Raw genomic sequence first — 13,273 nt, 5'->3', positions numbered from 1 at the left:
GGCAGACCGCAGGTTGGCCACATTGTCGGACACCACCAATCCGACTCGGAGGCCTCTGGGGGTCAGCCACGTCTTCTCCTGCTCCCTCAGGTAGCGGAGCACGTTGGCTGATGTCAGACTGTTCTTCCCCAGGCTGACCATCTCCAGCAGCATTTACGCTGCTGTTGTGTTGTCGGTTGGCGGCGGGAGCTGCTGCTTCTCCCCTGACCCCGCGTGGTGGCACCACATAGTGGGCGACTGGTGCCGCTGTGAGGATGGACCTGCTGCTTCCTCGCTCGGGCTTTCCACCAGGCTGGCCCAGTGTGCCATAAAGGACAGATAGCATTCTGTCCCAAAACGGCTGCTCCACGAATCCATGGTTATGTGGATCCGCTCACTCACAGCGTGATCGAGTGCGCGTCCCACGTTCGCCATGGCAAACCAGTGCAGTGCTGGGATCGCCGTGCAGGAGAAGTAGTGGCGGCTGGGGACTTGCCACTCCGGGATCCCAAAATGCAGCAGCGCTCTCATGTCACTCCCCTCCTGCACGAAGGAATATGGCAGGAGCTGGGAGCACATGGCCCGGGCAAGCAACCCGTTCAGCACCCGGATGCGCCTGTGAGCGGGAGGCAACACCTTGGTCACACCGGGAAAGGACTCGCTGAGCAGGGTCTGGCGGCGTTTGCCTGCACGGGAGGATGAGGAGGCCACTGTGGAGGGAGCTGATGAGGCCACTGTGAAGGGGGCTGATACTCACAAAAGTCCTCAAAATGCCTGGTCTGTAAGTGGGTCGACAGTACTCAGCTTGAGGGGATCGCGACCTCTGTTGAGACTGACCTTGCAACTGTTGCAAATTGCGCGGGTCGGGTCCTCTGTGCACTTAGTGAAGAACCGCCAGACTGGGGACTTCAACCTGCCCTTTGAGCTTGAGTGCTGGGGTTTTTTGGTGCCCTTGGAGGCTTGTGCCTTTTTTGGTTTGGTTGGAGGTTTGCTGCGGGTGGTGGTAGCGTCTGAAGCAGTAGGCTGTGGCTCCTGCCTTCCACAACCTGTGCTTGCCGCCTTGCTGCTGCCATGCCTCTGCGCCAGAGACACTTCCTCCTCCGATGACGAGCTGCCTTCAAGCAAGTTTGTTGTTGGTACTTGTGGTGGCACACAGGAAGGATCCAGCACGTCATCATCATCCCCAAACATGTTCTCTGAGCCCGCCTCAACCTCATCCAGTGGCCCAAAATCCCCTGCATCACGCCCCTCCTCATCAGCGCCAACAATAAACTGCTCCACCTCCAACTCCTCCTTGCATGATGATGTCCCCATTATCTCCTGCTCAAAATTCTCCAGAACATCCCTGTACATGGCTGCAGTCACTGGGGTGAAGACTGAGCTCAGTGAGGGCAGGCTGGTCAATGGGGTCACCGTGACCTCAAGCGGTGGTGGAGGCCTGCTGCGGACCGGAGTGCTGGTGGTGGTGGCACTGGTCTCGCTGGTGCTGGAGGCCTGGCTGGAAATGGTGGCTTCCTGCGCCGCCATCATTTCCACCACAGCCTGCGCTTGACTCTCCAGAATGGGCCGGAAGCGACGACCCGTCTCAAAGATGGGCGCAACGCGCTGCTGTTGCGCCTCTGCTCCCTCCTCCACAACTCTGCGGTCAGTGGCTGGCGGCGGACCAGTCACAGACCTGCTGCTGCTGCTGCTGGCAGTGGCTGCTGCAATGGCGCTGCCTCTCCTGGTGGTGCCTCGTCCTCTACCTCTGCCAGTCATTTTGCACTTATATACGAATACAGTAAAAAAACAAAAACAAATGTGTAGAAAACGGCGGGAAAGGGTGTAAACTTTAAATAAGTCTGGTGGTGATGGTGACTGACTGGTGGTAAGTGTCAACAAAAAATGATTTTTTTTTAAGTAATAGTAGTAGTAGTAGTAGTACTACTACTAACAGTGAGTCTCTACAGTACTATCTCGTGTGACAGTGGGTGACAATTACGGTCGGTCACATGCAGTCAGAGGCAATCAATAGGGTGCGCCGGCAAATGACAGTCACAGCAGGTGACAACAAGGGATGCTGGCCTGCGAATGTCACAATTTACTACAGAAAGGTAATAAATCACACAGTAAAAAATTGAAAAAAATAAATGAAGGGGTGGGTGGTGTTAGTAGTGGAAGACTACCCACCTACCTAGTAGTAGTACGGTTGTACGCGCAGGTAGTAACTATGAAACGCCTGCTGTACTAAACAGTAAACAATATAACTAACGGCCAGACAGTGGGTGACCAATTACAGTCGGTCGGTCACACACACACACGGTCAGACGCAATCAATAGGGTGCGCCGGCAAATGACAGTCAAAGCAGGTGGCAACAAGGGATGCTGGCCTGTACACAGTCAATCAGTAACTAACTAGTATTAACTAACAGTACTGAAGCTATAAACTAACAGACTACAGCAAACAGCAGCAGTACAATTTAACTAAACTACTATAGTACACAACTAACTAGAATCCCTAACCTACCTAAGCTAGTAGTAGGCTAAGGCTGCCCTAGGCTAGCAGGCCTAGCCTGCACACAGACTAACACTAGCCTAGCACAGTATACATTACACACTAGCTGACTACAAACAATCAAATTACTATCTATCTATACATCAGTACAATGAATGTGTTTAGGAGGAGTTTAGGAAGCAAAACGCTAGGTTTAGCACAGAATACACTTGATCAGACACGCAGCACAGCACTGGAGATGCTCTCAGTACCAGCTCAGTCACACAAGTGCGTAGCTCCGCAAAATAGCCGCCGCCTTATATAGAGGAGGGGAGGGCCAGGCTCCCCTCCTCTGATTGGTTGCTACCGTTGCCAGGGACTCGGCAGGAGGAATTCTGATTGGCCCGCGTCACTCCCGAATCCCGAAGCCGAACACAACGCGTCATCCGGCCTAATTCAAATGCACAAATTCGCTCGCCTTCGGCTTCAGGTCCGGCGCATTCGGCTTCGGCTTCGACTTCGGGAACGCTGAAATTTACCCAAATAATTCGAGTAAATTCGCATTCGGGAGTCCTGGAGAGCAACCCTGTTCTTCACTATTGCATTTTTGCTTTCCACTATTTTACTAACAGCTCATAAAATAATAGCCACTGCACATAAGCTATTTTGAAATATACACCATCCATGGTTTTAAATAATTTAAAAGTAATAATTACCCTATACCCAGATCTAAGTGCCAAAACAACTATAACATAATAAAGAAAATTAAAAATAAAAGGAGGTACTCCCCGTGGATATCTTATCAATAAGCTTCACACAGCATAAATTCACTCACCTCTTGTGTTGACTGGCTCCTATATAAGTACACAGCAACTGCACTTGTTATTAAGATGTGGATCATCTATGGTGGTGTTTACCTGTGGTGTTCCAGTCCTCTACAAAGCATAGTCGTACAAATGCTACTGGAGGATACAACAGTTGGAAGTGCAGTGGCTCACACTGCCCTGTAGATCAGTTCACATTTTCTGCTCAGCACAGTAACAAACCACACTGGATCCAAGGAATAAGCAAAGTAGAAACTTGCATACTCTTTAATAAAAGCTCTACAGCCAAATGTTCTAATGCATGGCTTGATGCAAACTGATCTCAAGGCAGTTTGAACCACTACCCTCCTGGCTAATGTCTCCATATGGTTTTGTGGAAGGGAGTTGGAGGGGTTTTCAGGAAGTATTAAAGACTAGGAATCAGCTGTTGCAATCTTATACCCTGGAGCAGTATGTTAAGTGAAAATCAAACCTAGAGAAAAACAGCACCCATCAAACTTGTTTGGGTATGAGACATTTGGCAGAGTAGAGGTAATATCAGAATTAATAAGGTTTGAGGTAGGTTCTAACAAATATCACTATTTTCCCAATGTTGCTTTGATTGCTAGTAATTCCCTGTCTCAATATCATGTGAAAGTTTTTGAGAAAAAAAAAAGGTGACTGGGTGCAGGAAGGTTTTGGTGCCTGATCTTTAAAGGGAACCAGAGACGAAGCACCCTCATGTATTTTACCATATATATTTATTTATTGTATTTATAAAGCGCCACCATATCACGCAGCGCTGAATGCTCAGTCAGGAATTTTATCAGGGCTGATAAGAAACAAGCTGTGCAATGCAGAATGAAACAGAAAGCATGGTAGGTGTTTTCTCTAATGTTCCCACTGATATATATGGTAAAATACATGACGGTGCTTTGTCTCTGGTTCTCTTTAAAGAGGAACTCCAGTGAAAATAATGTAATAAAAAAGTGCTTAATTTCTACAATAATTATGTATAAATGATTTAGTCAGTGTTTGCTAATTGTAAAATCTTACCTCTCCCTGATTACATTATGACATTTATCACATGGTGACATTTTTACAGCAGTTGTAAACAGCTGCTAGTTCCCACAATGCAACAAGGCTCCCACAGTCTGATGTCAGGAGCTATGAGGCGCTAACATCATTTGTGGGAGGGGTTTCACCACAAAATCAGCCATACAGAGCCCCCTGATGATCCGTTTGAGAAAAGGAATAGATTTCTCATGGGAAAGGAGGTATCAGCTACTGATTGGGATGAAGTTCAAATCTTGGTCACAGTTTCTCTTTAAGACAATACAGTCCCACAGCATTTTCAGAGTCCTTCACTTTGACAATGAAGGGTTCAGCATAATCTGGATGGACAAATACCAAGTTGGGGGAAATGGTGCCTTAAGGTTGTCAAAGGCCAACTGGGATTACAAAGACTAATGAAATGAGCAATTGGATTTGGTCAACTGTGTGAGAAAAGTAAAAATGGCTAAAAAGTTGGAGAGCAAGTGGCCTTTAAAAATGTGAACCAGAGGTGAATTGGCACCATCTAGTGTACATGTGCAATAGGTTGTGGACAATGCTTCAGACTGCCCTGCTCACCACCAGCAGCATCCTTTAAAACCTCTGCAGCCAATTCACTGTACCTGGACTGGCTGCCAAAAAAACAAACAAACAAACAAACATATTAATGTAGGGGAAATCCTCAAAGAGAGGATTTCCAAGAATACGCAGAATATGTAGACACGTTAAATACGCAGACAAGTTGAGAATCTTCAAGTAGATTTTTATCAGTAAGATCATCAAGCATTCCCAACAAAACAGTCGACTATGAATCTACGCTGGAGAGATGCTAATGACATTTTGGATAAGCTTTCCTGTTATAGTTTTAATCATGCCTCTCTGAAACACGTGTTACTCCAATAGCATTCTGCATGGTATACGTGCAATCTGCATGTTGTGTACATAATGAGAGTTATGCTATTTGCACAACAACTTTAACATACTTTTGTTGCAAATTTGCAGGTATCCAGATATCTGGAGCCACATGAGCAGAACAAAGCACTTGCTGAAGCCAATACGCCCTGGTAAGGGAAAAACTTACTTGTTTGCATATTTACCATCCCTCATCTGTGAGATGTAGAGTATACCTGTGGATTTTTTTTTAATTCTTGAATAAGGCGAGTGCAGATATAATGGGTTTGACCATAGAATGCTTGCAGGTGCACATTGTGAAGGTATAAGTGACATTAGGTCCTTGCAAGTGGACCTAATCTCAGCTTTACCTCTTTGGTTTACACTCACATTTACAAGGAGCAGAAAGATCAGATAAGTGTGATCAGATGGGAAGTTACAAGTCCAAAGTCCAGAGAGACACCGAAGACTACAGACTTGGTAGCAGAAGCGTCAGAGGAAGTGCCCACATTATCACTTTGTGTAAACATCAGGAAAAATGAAATATGTTGGCCGCTTATTTCATCGCTGCAGTGTTTTGGAGGACTGCCATAGTAGTTTGTTGTCAGTTTAATGAGAGTACCCAGTTTACCGATTGATGGCAATATACTAATATATAAAATGTATTTGGTAAAAAATGACTTCTTTATGACAAAGTTGTCATTTTGGATGCATATATTCTGAATGTTGTACCTTATGCTTAGTATTTTGAGTGCTAAAAGGTTTTTTAGTCTAGAAACCATTCTGTTCCAGTTATTCAACTATTACAAAGCCATACTTGATGACTTGCACTGTATATGCATTAGGTGGAGTAATGGGGGCACATATTCCTTAAATTCATCTTTAAAAAAGCGCAACAGAGGATGTACCACCTACGCCAGCTGGAAGTTTGTCCCACCACAAAAAGTAATGGTGCAATTCTATACTGAGATCATTGAAACCATCATGAAATCAACTATGACTGTCTGGTTCAGCTCATGCTCTGTACAAGAAAAGGTAAGACTACAGCACATCATCCGATTAGTAGTAAGAAAAATTTGGCTGCAGCTTACCTTCCATGCAAGATCTTAGTGCTAGCAGGTGCAAAAAGAGAGTGACCAAGATTGCTTCTGACCCCTCTCACCCTGCTAACTCCATATTCCAACCTATGCCTTCAGGAGTGACATACTGGTCAGTCATAACAAAAACTTCCAGACACAGGAACAGCATCTTCCCTTAGGCTATAGCTATGCTTAATATAGAACCAAGCTCAAGCTGCTAGGACTGGAAAGCATCACAGAACAGAACAGAAAATGAGCACTTCTCACCCCGTTTACCACCACTTTAACTTATACACTGTCCTTGACTTGTAATATCTATACTGTCTGTCCGTTTACTATTTTGTCTGTGTCCGTTAAGCACATTCCGAGTCAAATTCCTTGCAAGTGCAAACTTATTTTGCCAAATAAAATTGATTTGGATTGGTATCAAGTAAGTCCATAGTTTTGTTTCTATTTTTACACCTATGTTCATCATTCATAGCAGCAATTCATGGTCACTCAAATGAGCTGAAAAAAAATCTTCCCAGCCACAGAAAGGTGAACACAGTTTCAAAGCATGCAGGAAAAAATGAGAAATACATTATACCTTTAATTATCATGAGAGTTGGGAAGCCACAGTAGCGGTGTTCTGCAGGCTAACAATGAGCAGAATGGGTGTCAGCTGTAATTTCCTCTAGCTCTGTCTGTGATGCGTATTGCATTAGGCACCAGAGAGTACTTTCTGCTCGCTGAAAACGTGTTTCTTGATACAAAGGAAGCATCCAGCTCTTCTGTTCAGCTGCTGCACCGCAGTCCTTTCGTATCTTTCAGGTCATCAAATATGTGGGGCTGCTGCTGCTTTCATCAAAGTCTTTATCCAGGGGATTGAAAAATGAAGGCCTAGTTTTGACAAGCAATTTTAAGGTGAACACTCAGTGTTATTAAATAGCGACAGTGTTTAAATCCAGAGGGGAGATTTTACACAAAAGGAGCAAAAGGAATTTAGAGACTGTTGTTTATAGAGGTAGGACTTGAGTCACATGAAAGATGCACATTTTATTTGCTTTTGTCAATGTGATTGTCCTGTGTTGCCCTAACCATAGCTTCCAACTGTCCCTTTTTCAGAGGCACATTCCCTCTTTTGGAACCAAATCCCTCTGTTCCTTTTTCTTCCTCATTTGTCCCTCCTTCAGGACTCATGTACAGATCTGTTTTTTTCCTGCTGAAAAATGTGTTTAATATACTCTAAATGTTATTTCTATCATTCAAATTGCTATGTTTCTTGTTTTTAACCTCCTGGCATTAATCCCGACGTACGCCCGGGCTAGCTGCCGGGAGCTCTATGCAGAGTATAGCGCGCAGTGGGAGCTTTTACTCACCTCCCGGGGATCCAGACATCGGTAGCCGGTCTCCTTCCTTTCCTCGGAGGCTCTGAATCTCTCTGGTGAGATTGCCATCATTGATCTCACCAGAGTTACAGCGCCACCCGGACGGCGGAGTTAAAATTGCAGTGCTGGAGCCCAGGGAGATGAATAAGAGCAGGGGCCACTGCTGGCGTTCTGGTGGCATGATTTTTCCTGATTTTAGGGTCTGAAACCTTTCAAAAACACCCTAAAATATGGAAATAATCATACTGCCAGAGGGGTTAAATGTTAAACATAAGGAGAACTAATGATGATAGAGGACCAGTGTGGTCTAAATGATAAAGTTGCGTTTTTTGCTTCTTATTGAATTCTTTCTGGTATCAGTGACTAAAGGTGTGGCGGGGCGTGATTAGTGGTGTATCTTAAAGAGTCCCTCTTTCTCGTCTCAAAAAGTTGGGAGGCATGACTAACACTACATATTCACAGATCCCTTCTAACCTTAATTTTCACAATTAATAGACCTGTACAAAGATTATGCATATGTGCAATTTATTCAGTAAGAGTTTAGTGGGTGAACTGATAGCCTGTGTACATTGATACTGCTAGCTTATTTCTGCATGCGCCAAACAAAAAACGATGGCATGCTGGCAAACTTTTCCTACCATTCACAGATATACTGCATTTTGTAAGAGGCCTGTGACCAAGAATGATATAGTCTTTAAAATGGAACAACATTAAAGAAAAAAATATTCTCATAGGACAGCTCTCTGCTTTGTAAAGATTTTAACAAGCATTATTCCAGGTGCCTAACTGTTTTTGTGTATCTATTAGCATACACTGATGCAGTGATATTGTAAAAGGAAATGTAAATGCATCATGGATGTGTCTCAGTAATGAGCGGAGCGTGTGTGGCGTGTGCATGGCCATTCAATGCGTGAGCTCAGACTCCAAGCTGTCCTCATTAAACGCGGGGAGACAGCAAGGCAAGGGGAGCTATGTTCGCTGCATCACACATCAGAATCTCAACTCGAGAATACTGTTTTTATAGTTACAGTGCAAAAAAAAAAACTTTATGAAAAACTGAAAAGGAGATGTAATTATTAACGTCAATATTGTATTATAATAAATTATTTTCTTTTATAAAATAAACTAGGGGTAAAAATGAGAGATGTATATACATAACAAATACAAACTAAGACACCAGGAAGGCAAAATCACAGACCAATTTTACCCCATTCCATGTAATATGAGAGCCATACTCTACACAGTCTATTCTATGGAGCTGCACTCCCCATCAGCTAAAATCTTTGCAAGATGCTGCACACAAAGATGCTATACACATTCAAAAGATCATTATCTGCAAATGATCTCTTCCTGCAAAAGATCCATTCCTGCAAAATGCATTCATAGTCTATGAGATCTGCAGATCCTCATACACACCTTGTTTAACAGACTTCATCTGCATATCTTGCAATCATCTGCAGATCTGAAAATCCATCCTGGTGGATCTGATCTGCAGATGATCTGCAGATGATTGCCTGTTAAACAAGGTGTGTATGATGATCTGCAGATCTCAGACTATGAATGCATTTTGCAGGAATGGATCTTTTGCAGGAAGAGATCATTTGCAGATAATGATCTTTTGAATGTGTACAGCATCTTTGTGTGCAGCATCTTGCAAAGATTTTAGCTGATGGGGAGTGCAGCTCCATAGAATAGACTGTGTAGAGTATGGCTCTCATATTACATGGAATGGGGTAAAATTGGTCTGTGATCTTGCCTTTTCCAAAGACTTTTATCTCAAGTGTGTATGCAGCATTAGGGACGCAAAACTCCTATAGACGTCTACTACAGGTGTAAGTAGTTTTGTACTAAAATGCCTTTAGACGTCTGTGGCGTATGGACGCGAGAACACAGAAAACCTGCACAGATGTCCATGACCGTCAAGGGTTAAAAAAGTAACAGTTATTGTAAGCAGTATGATACTACAATGTCCCCACTTCTGCCATGGATTACTTTGAATCCCTCAATGTAGATTGGAGAGTGGACAGCATGCCTTCTTGGAGAGATGGAGAGGTGACTTTTGCTAAAGGATTTTGGGCAATAAAAATGCCAATTAAAGGACATCTGAGGTGAAAATAAACTGATGAGATATTCAGTTGTACCTTTCCTCCTCCTCCTAAAAATACCTTTTTTTTTAGATATCCTGCAGTTTTATTTTATATTTAAATCAAGTTTTTAAGTGTTCACTGTTTTATTGTCTCTGCTCAATGACACATTCATGGAAGTATACCAGAGCTAAAATCTATGAACTAATGATTATTTTTATCTCTTTCCTGCTCTCAGAAGCCATTTACTGCCAGGAAAGTGTTTTATGGCTGTAATTCCTTATCAGTGAGGGTCACGCTATAGTTCGACCCAGTCCCGACCCAGACAGAAATTGTCACTTGCATACCTGATGTTTAACTCTTTCAGGCAGAGAAAGAAAAAAAAAGTAACACAGCATAGTCATTTATGTGCTTGGCACTGTACATACACATGTCTATTTTATCATGTCACCACGGTTGTCCTTTAACTTTATAAAAACTTGTGACTCTGCATGTTAGGTGTGTACCCAATACTGGAGGCACATCTGGCTATCTAACCTGGGGGTATGGGCTGCCTATTACTGCGAAGACAGGGCTACCTAATACTAGGGGCACATCTGCTTACCTAACATGGGAAGAAGGGGGCTGCCTGACACTGGGTGCATTATTATATACCATGCATAACTCGTATTGCACACATAACATACACATTACTTGTATAAAGTGTTATACGCAATTACACCCTGTTCCAAATTACTTAGGAAATTATATTTTCTTTAATTTACATGAATAATTGTTGTAAATAACAGTTAGCATAATTCTCATGTTATCAAGTATTAAGAATACAATTATTATTATTATTATTTAGTATTTATATAGCACTGTCATCTTCCACAGCGCTGTCCAGAGTATATGGTCTTGTCACTTAACTGTCCCTCAGAGGGGCTCACAATCTAATCCCTATCATAGGGATATATCTATGTATGTATTGTGTAGTGTATATATCGTAGTCTAGGGCCAATTTCTAGGAGGAAGCCAATTAACTTATCTATATGCTTTTTATGATTTGTATCTGCTATATTCTATAGTTCCTGCTTTTTATATCTACTGATTATTATTTGCCTTGTTTCTAATATATTCAAACACAGAACCTGACTAAATCAGAATACACAGAAATATCCTCAACTGGGACTAAAATTTAACTTTTATTCAAATCACATAAAATTTGAGCACTAACACTAAAAGTTAAAAGAACATGATGTCTGAATAGAAATGCTGAGGAGACTATAGTAGTGACAAATAGTTGAGAGGACTCCTAGATGAGATACCTCAAAGTCTTCCTAGCAAGTCTAAAGTACATATAAGATCACTACCCCCACCAAAAACCCGACATGTTTCACTTCCCGAGGGAAGCTTTTTCAAGGGACATATACATAAGTGCTGAGTGCAGAACGTGCTAAGGTGCAAATATATACAATCATGACATTTCAGTACATCAAGATAGCGTCATGGCTATATGATAACAGCCAAACGCAACACTCCTCAAACTGATCCTTTTATACCGTCACTAGGACCTAGGGGAGGAGCTAAAGTCACCTGACGTATACGCCCATTTTAGGGATATACCTATTGGTCCAAATGACCATCAATCAACCTATCCACCAATGAGGAGTGAGTAATAGACATGCCATGCATCGGTTTTCTAGTTCTAAAATACCTATTTATGCTCCAAAAAGCATCTTCCCACAATGCGCATACTGAATCTTATCACCCCTCTGAACTGCACCAAGGCTACATCAGCGGGAGAAGCATTTACACTAAAGATCGTATTTGGGCGCTGCTGATTGGTCCTCAGGATGTCACATGGGCTGCCTTCCATTACCAACCAATGGGAAACGAGTGAGGTGACGTCAGATGGAAGCCAAGTCTCATACAATGGCTGGGGGCGCGTCAAGCAGACAAGCTGCGTCCCCATTCGTGCAGCCCTGAAATGGGCGTACACAAAGCGTCACACTGGCGTAACCTAGCACCGGGCATACACAAATCCCCGTGATGACAGCGCAGACACACCTCCTTGTGTACATCTTGCTAGGCAACCCTGTTAGACCCTATGTTAATAAACATAAATATAAACACTAAAACGAAGGGACGTTCCGCAGGCAGGGCTGGATTCCCCCACCAGATGGAAACATGAAAACTCTCCATCGTGGAGGGTTTTCATGTTTCCATCTGGTGGGGGAATCCAGCCCTGCCTGCGGAACGTCCCTTCGTTTTAGTGTTTATATTTATGTTTATTAACATAGGGTCTAACAGGGTTGCCTAGCAAGATGTACACAAGGAGGTGTGTCTGCGCTGTCATCACGGGGATTTGTGTATGCCCGGTGCTAGGTTACGCCAGTGTGACGCTTTGTGTACGCCCATTTCAGGGCTGCACGAATGGGGACGCAGCTTGTCTGCTTGACGCGCCCCCAGCCATTGTATGAGACTTGGCTTCCATCTGACGTCACCTCACTCGTTTCCCATTGGTTGGTAATGGAAGGCAGCCCATGTGACATCCTGAGGACCAATCAGCAGCGCCCAAATACGATCTTTAGTGTAAATGCTTCTCCCGCTGATGTAGCCTTGGTGCAGTTCAGAGGGGTGATAAGATTCAGTATGCGCATTGTGGGAAGATGCTTTTTGGAGCATAAATAGGTATTTTAGAACTAGAAAACCGATGCATGGCATGTCTATTACTCACTCCTCATTGGTGGATAGGTTGATTGATGGTCATTTGGACCAATAGGTATATCCCTAAAATGGGCGTATACGTCAGGTGACTTTAGCTCCTCCCCTAGGTCCTAGTGACGGTATAAAAGGATCAGTTTGAGGAGTGTTGCGTTTGGCTGCTATCATATAGCCATGACGCTATCTTGATGTACTGAAATGTCATGATTGTATATATTTGCACCTTAGCACGTTCTGCACTCAGCACTTATGTATATGTCCCTTGAAAAAGCTTCCCTCGGGAAGTGAAACATGTCGGGTTTTTGGTGGGGGTAGTGATCTTATATGTACTTTAGACTTGCTAGGAAGACTTTGAGGTATCTCATCTAGGAGTCCTCTCAACTATTTGTCACTACTATAGTCTCCTCAGCATTTCTATTCAGACATCATGTTCTTTTAACTTTTAGTGTTAGTGCTCAAATTTTATGTGATTTGAATAAAAGTTAAATTTTAGTCCCAGTTGGGGATATTTCTGTGTATTCTCTTTTGTTTCTAATATACTTTAATTGTGAAAAAAAACTATCTATGTTTTTTGGGATGTGGGAGTAAACTGGAGTGCCCAGAGGAAACCCACACAGACGTGGGGAGAACATAAAAACTCCTTGCAAGTGTTGACCTGGCTGGGATTCGAACCGGGAACCCAGTGCTGCAAGGCTAGAGGGCTAACCACTACACCACTGTGTTGCAAATTTTATTGAACAAACCTCCTAATGATAACAGTATTTTTTTTAAACAAACTTATAATGTGCTGTTAAATTATTAAGCACAGTAAGTTTCAAAACATTTTATAGGTTGTTAA

The 13,273-nt window shown here is 43.1% G+C and overlaps 1 protein-coding gene across 1 annotated transcript in view; it reads left to right on the top strand.

Moving 5' to 3' along the window:
* LOC137545174 (uncharacterized) overlaps positions 1-13,273 on the top strand; it is a 173,643-nt gene that overhangs the window by 85,770 nt on the left and 74,600 nt on the right. Inside the window, exons 3-4 of the mRNA XM_068266286.1 lie at positions 5,311-5,372; positions 6,045-6,234. Of these exons, the coding sequence (XP_068122387.1) occupies positions 5,311-5,372; positions 6,045-6,234 (252 nt within the window). The remainder of the gene's footprint in view (positions 1-5,310; positions 5,373-6,044; positions 6,235-13,273) is intronic.

This window comes from Hyperolius riggenbachi, chromosome 2, assembly GCF_040937935.1.
Source record: "Hyperolius riggenbachi isolate aHypRig1 chromosome 2, aHypRig1.pri, whole genome shotgun sequence".
NCBI classification, from domain to species: domain Eukaryota; kingdom Metazoa; phylum Chordata; class Amphibia; order Anura; family Hyperoliidae; genus Hyperolius; species Hyperolius riggenbachi.
The sequence above is the reverse complement of the archived record's forward strand: the minus strand, read 5'-3'. Positions and strand labels throughout refer to the sequence as shown.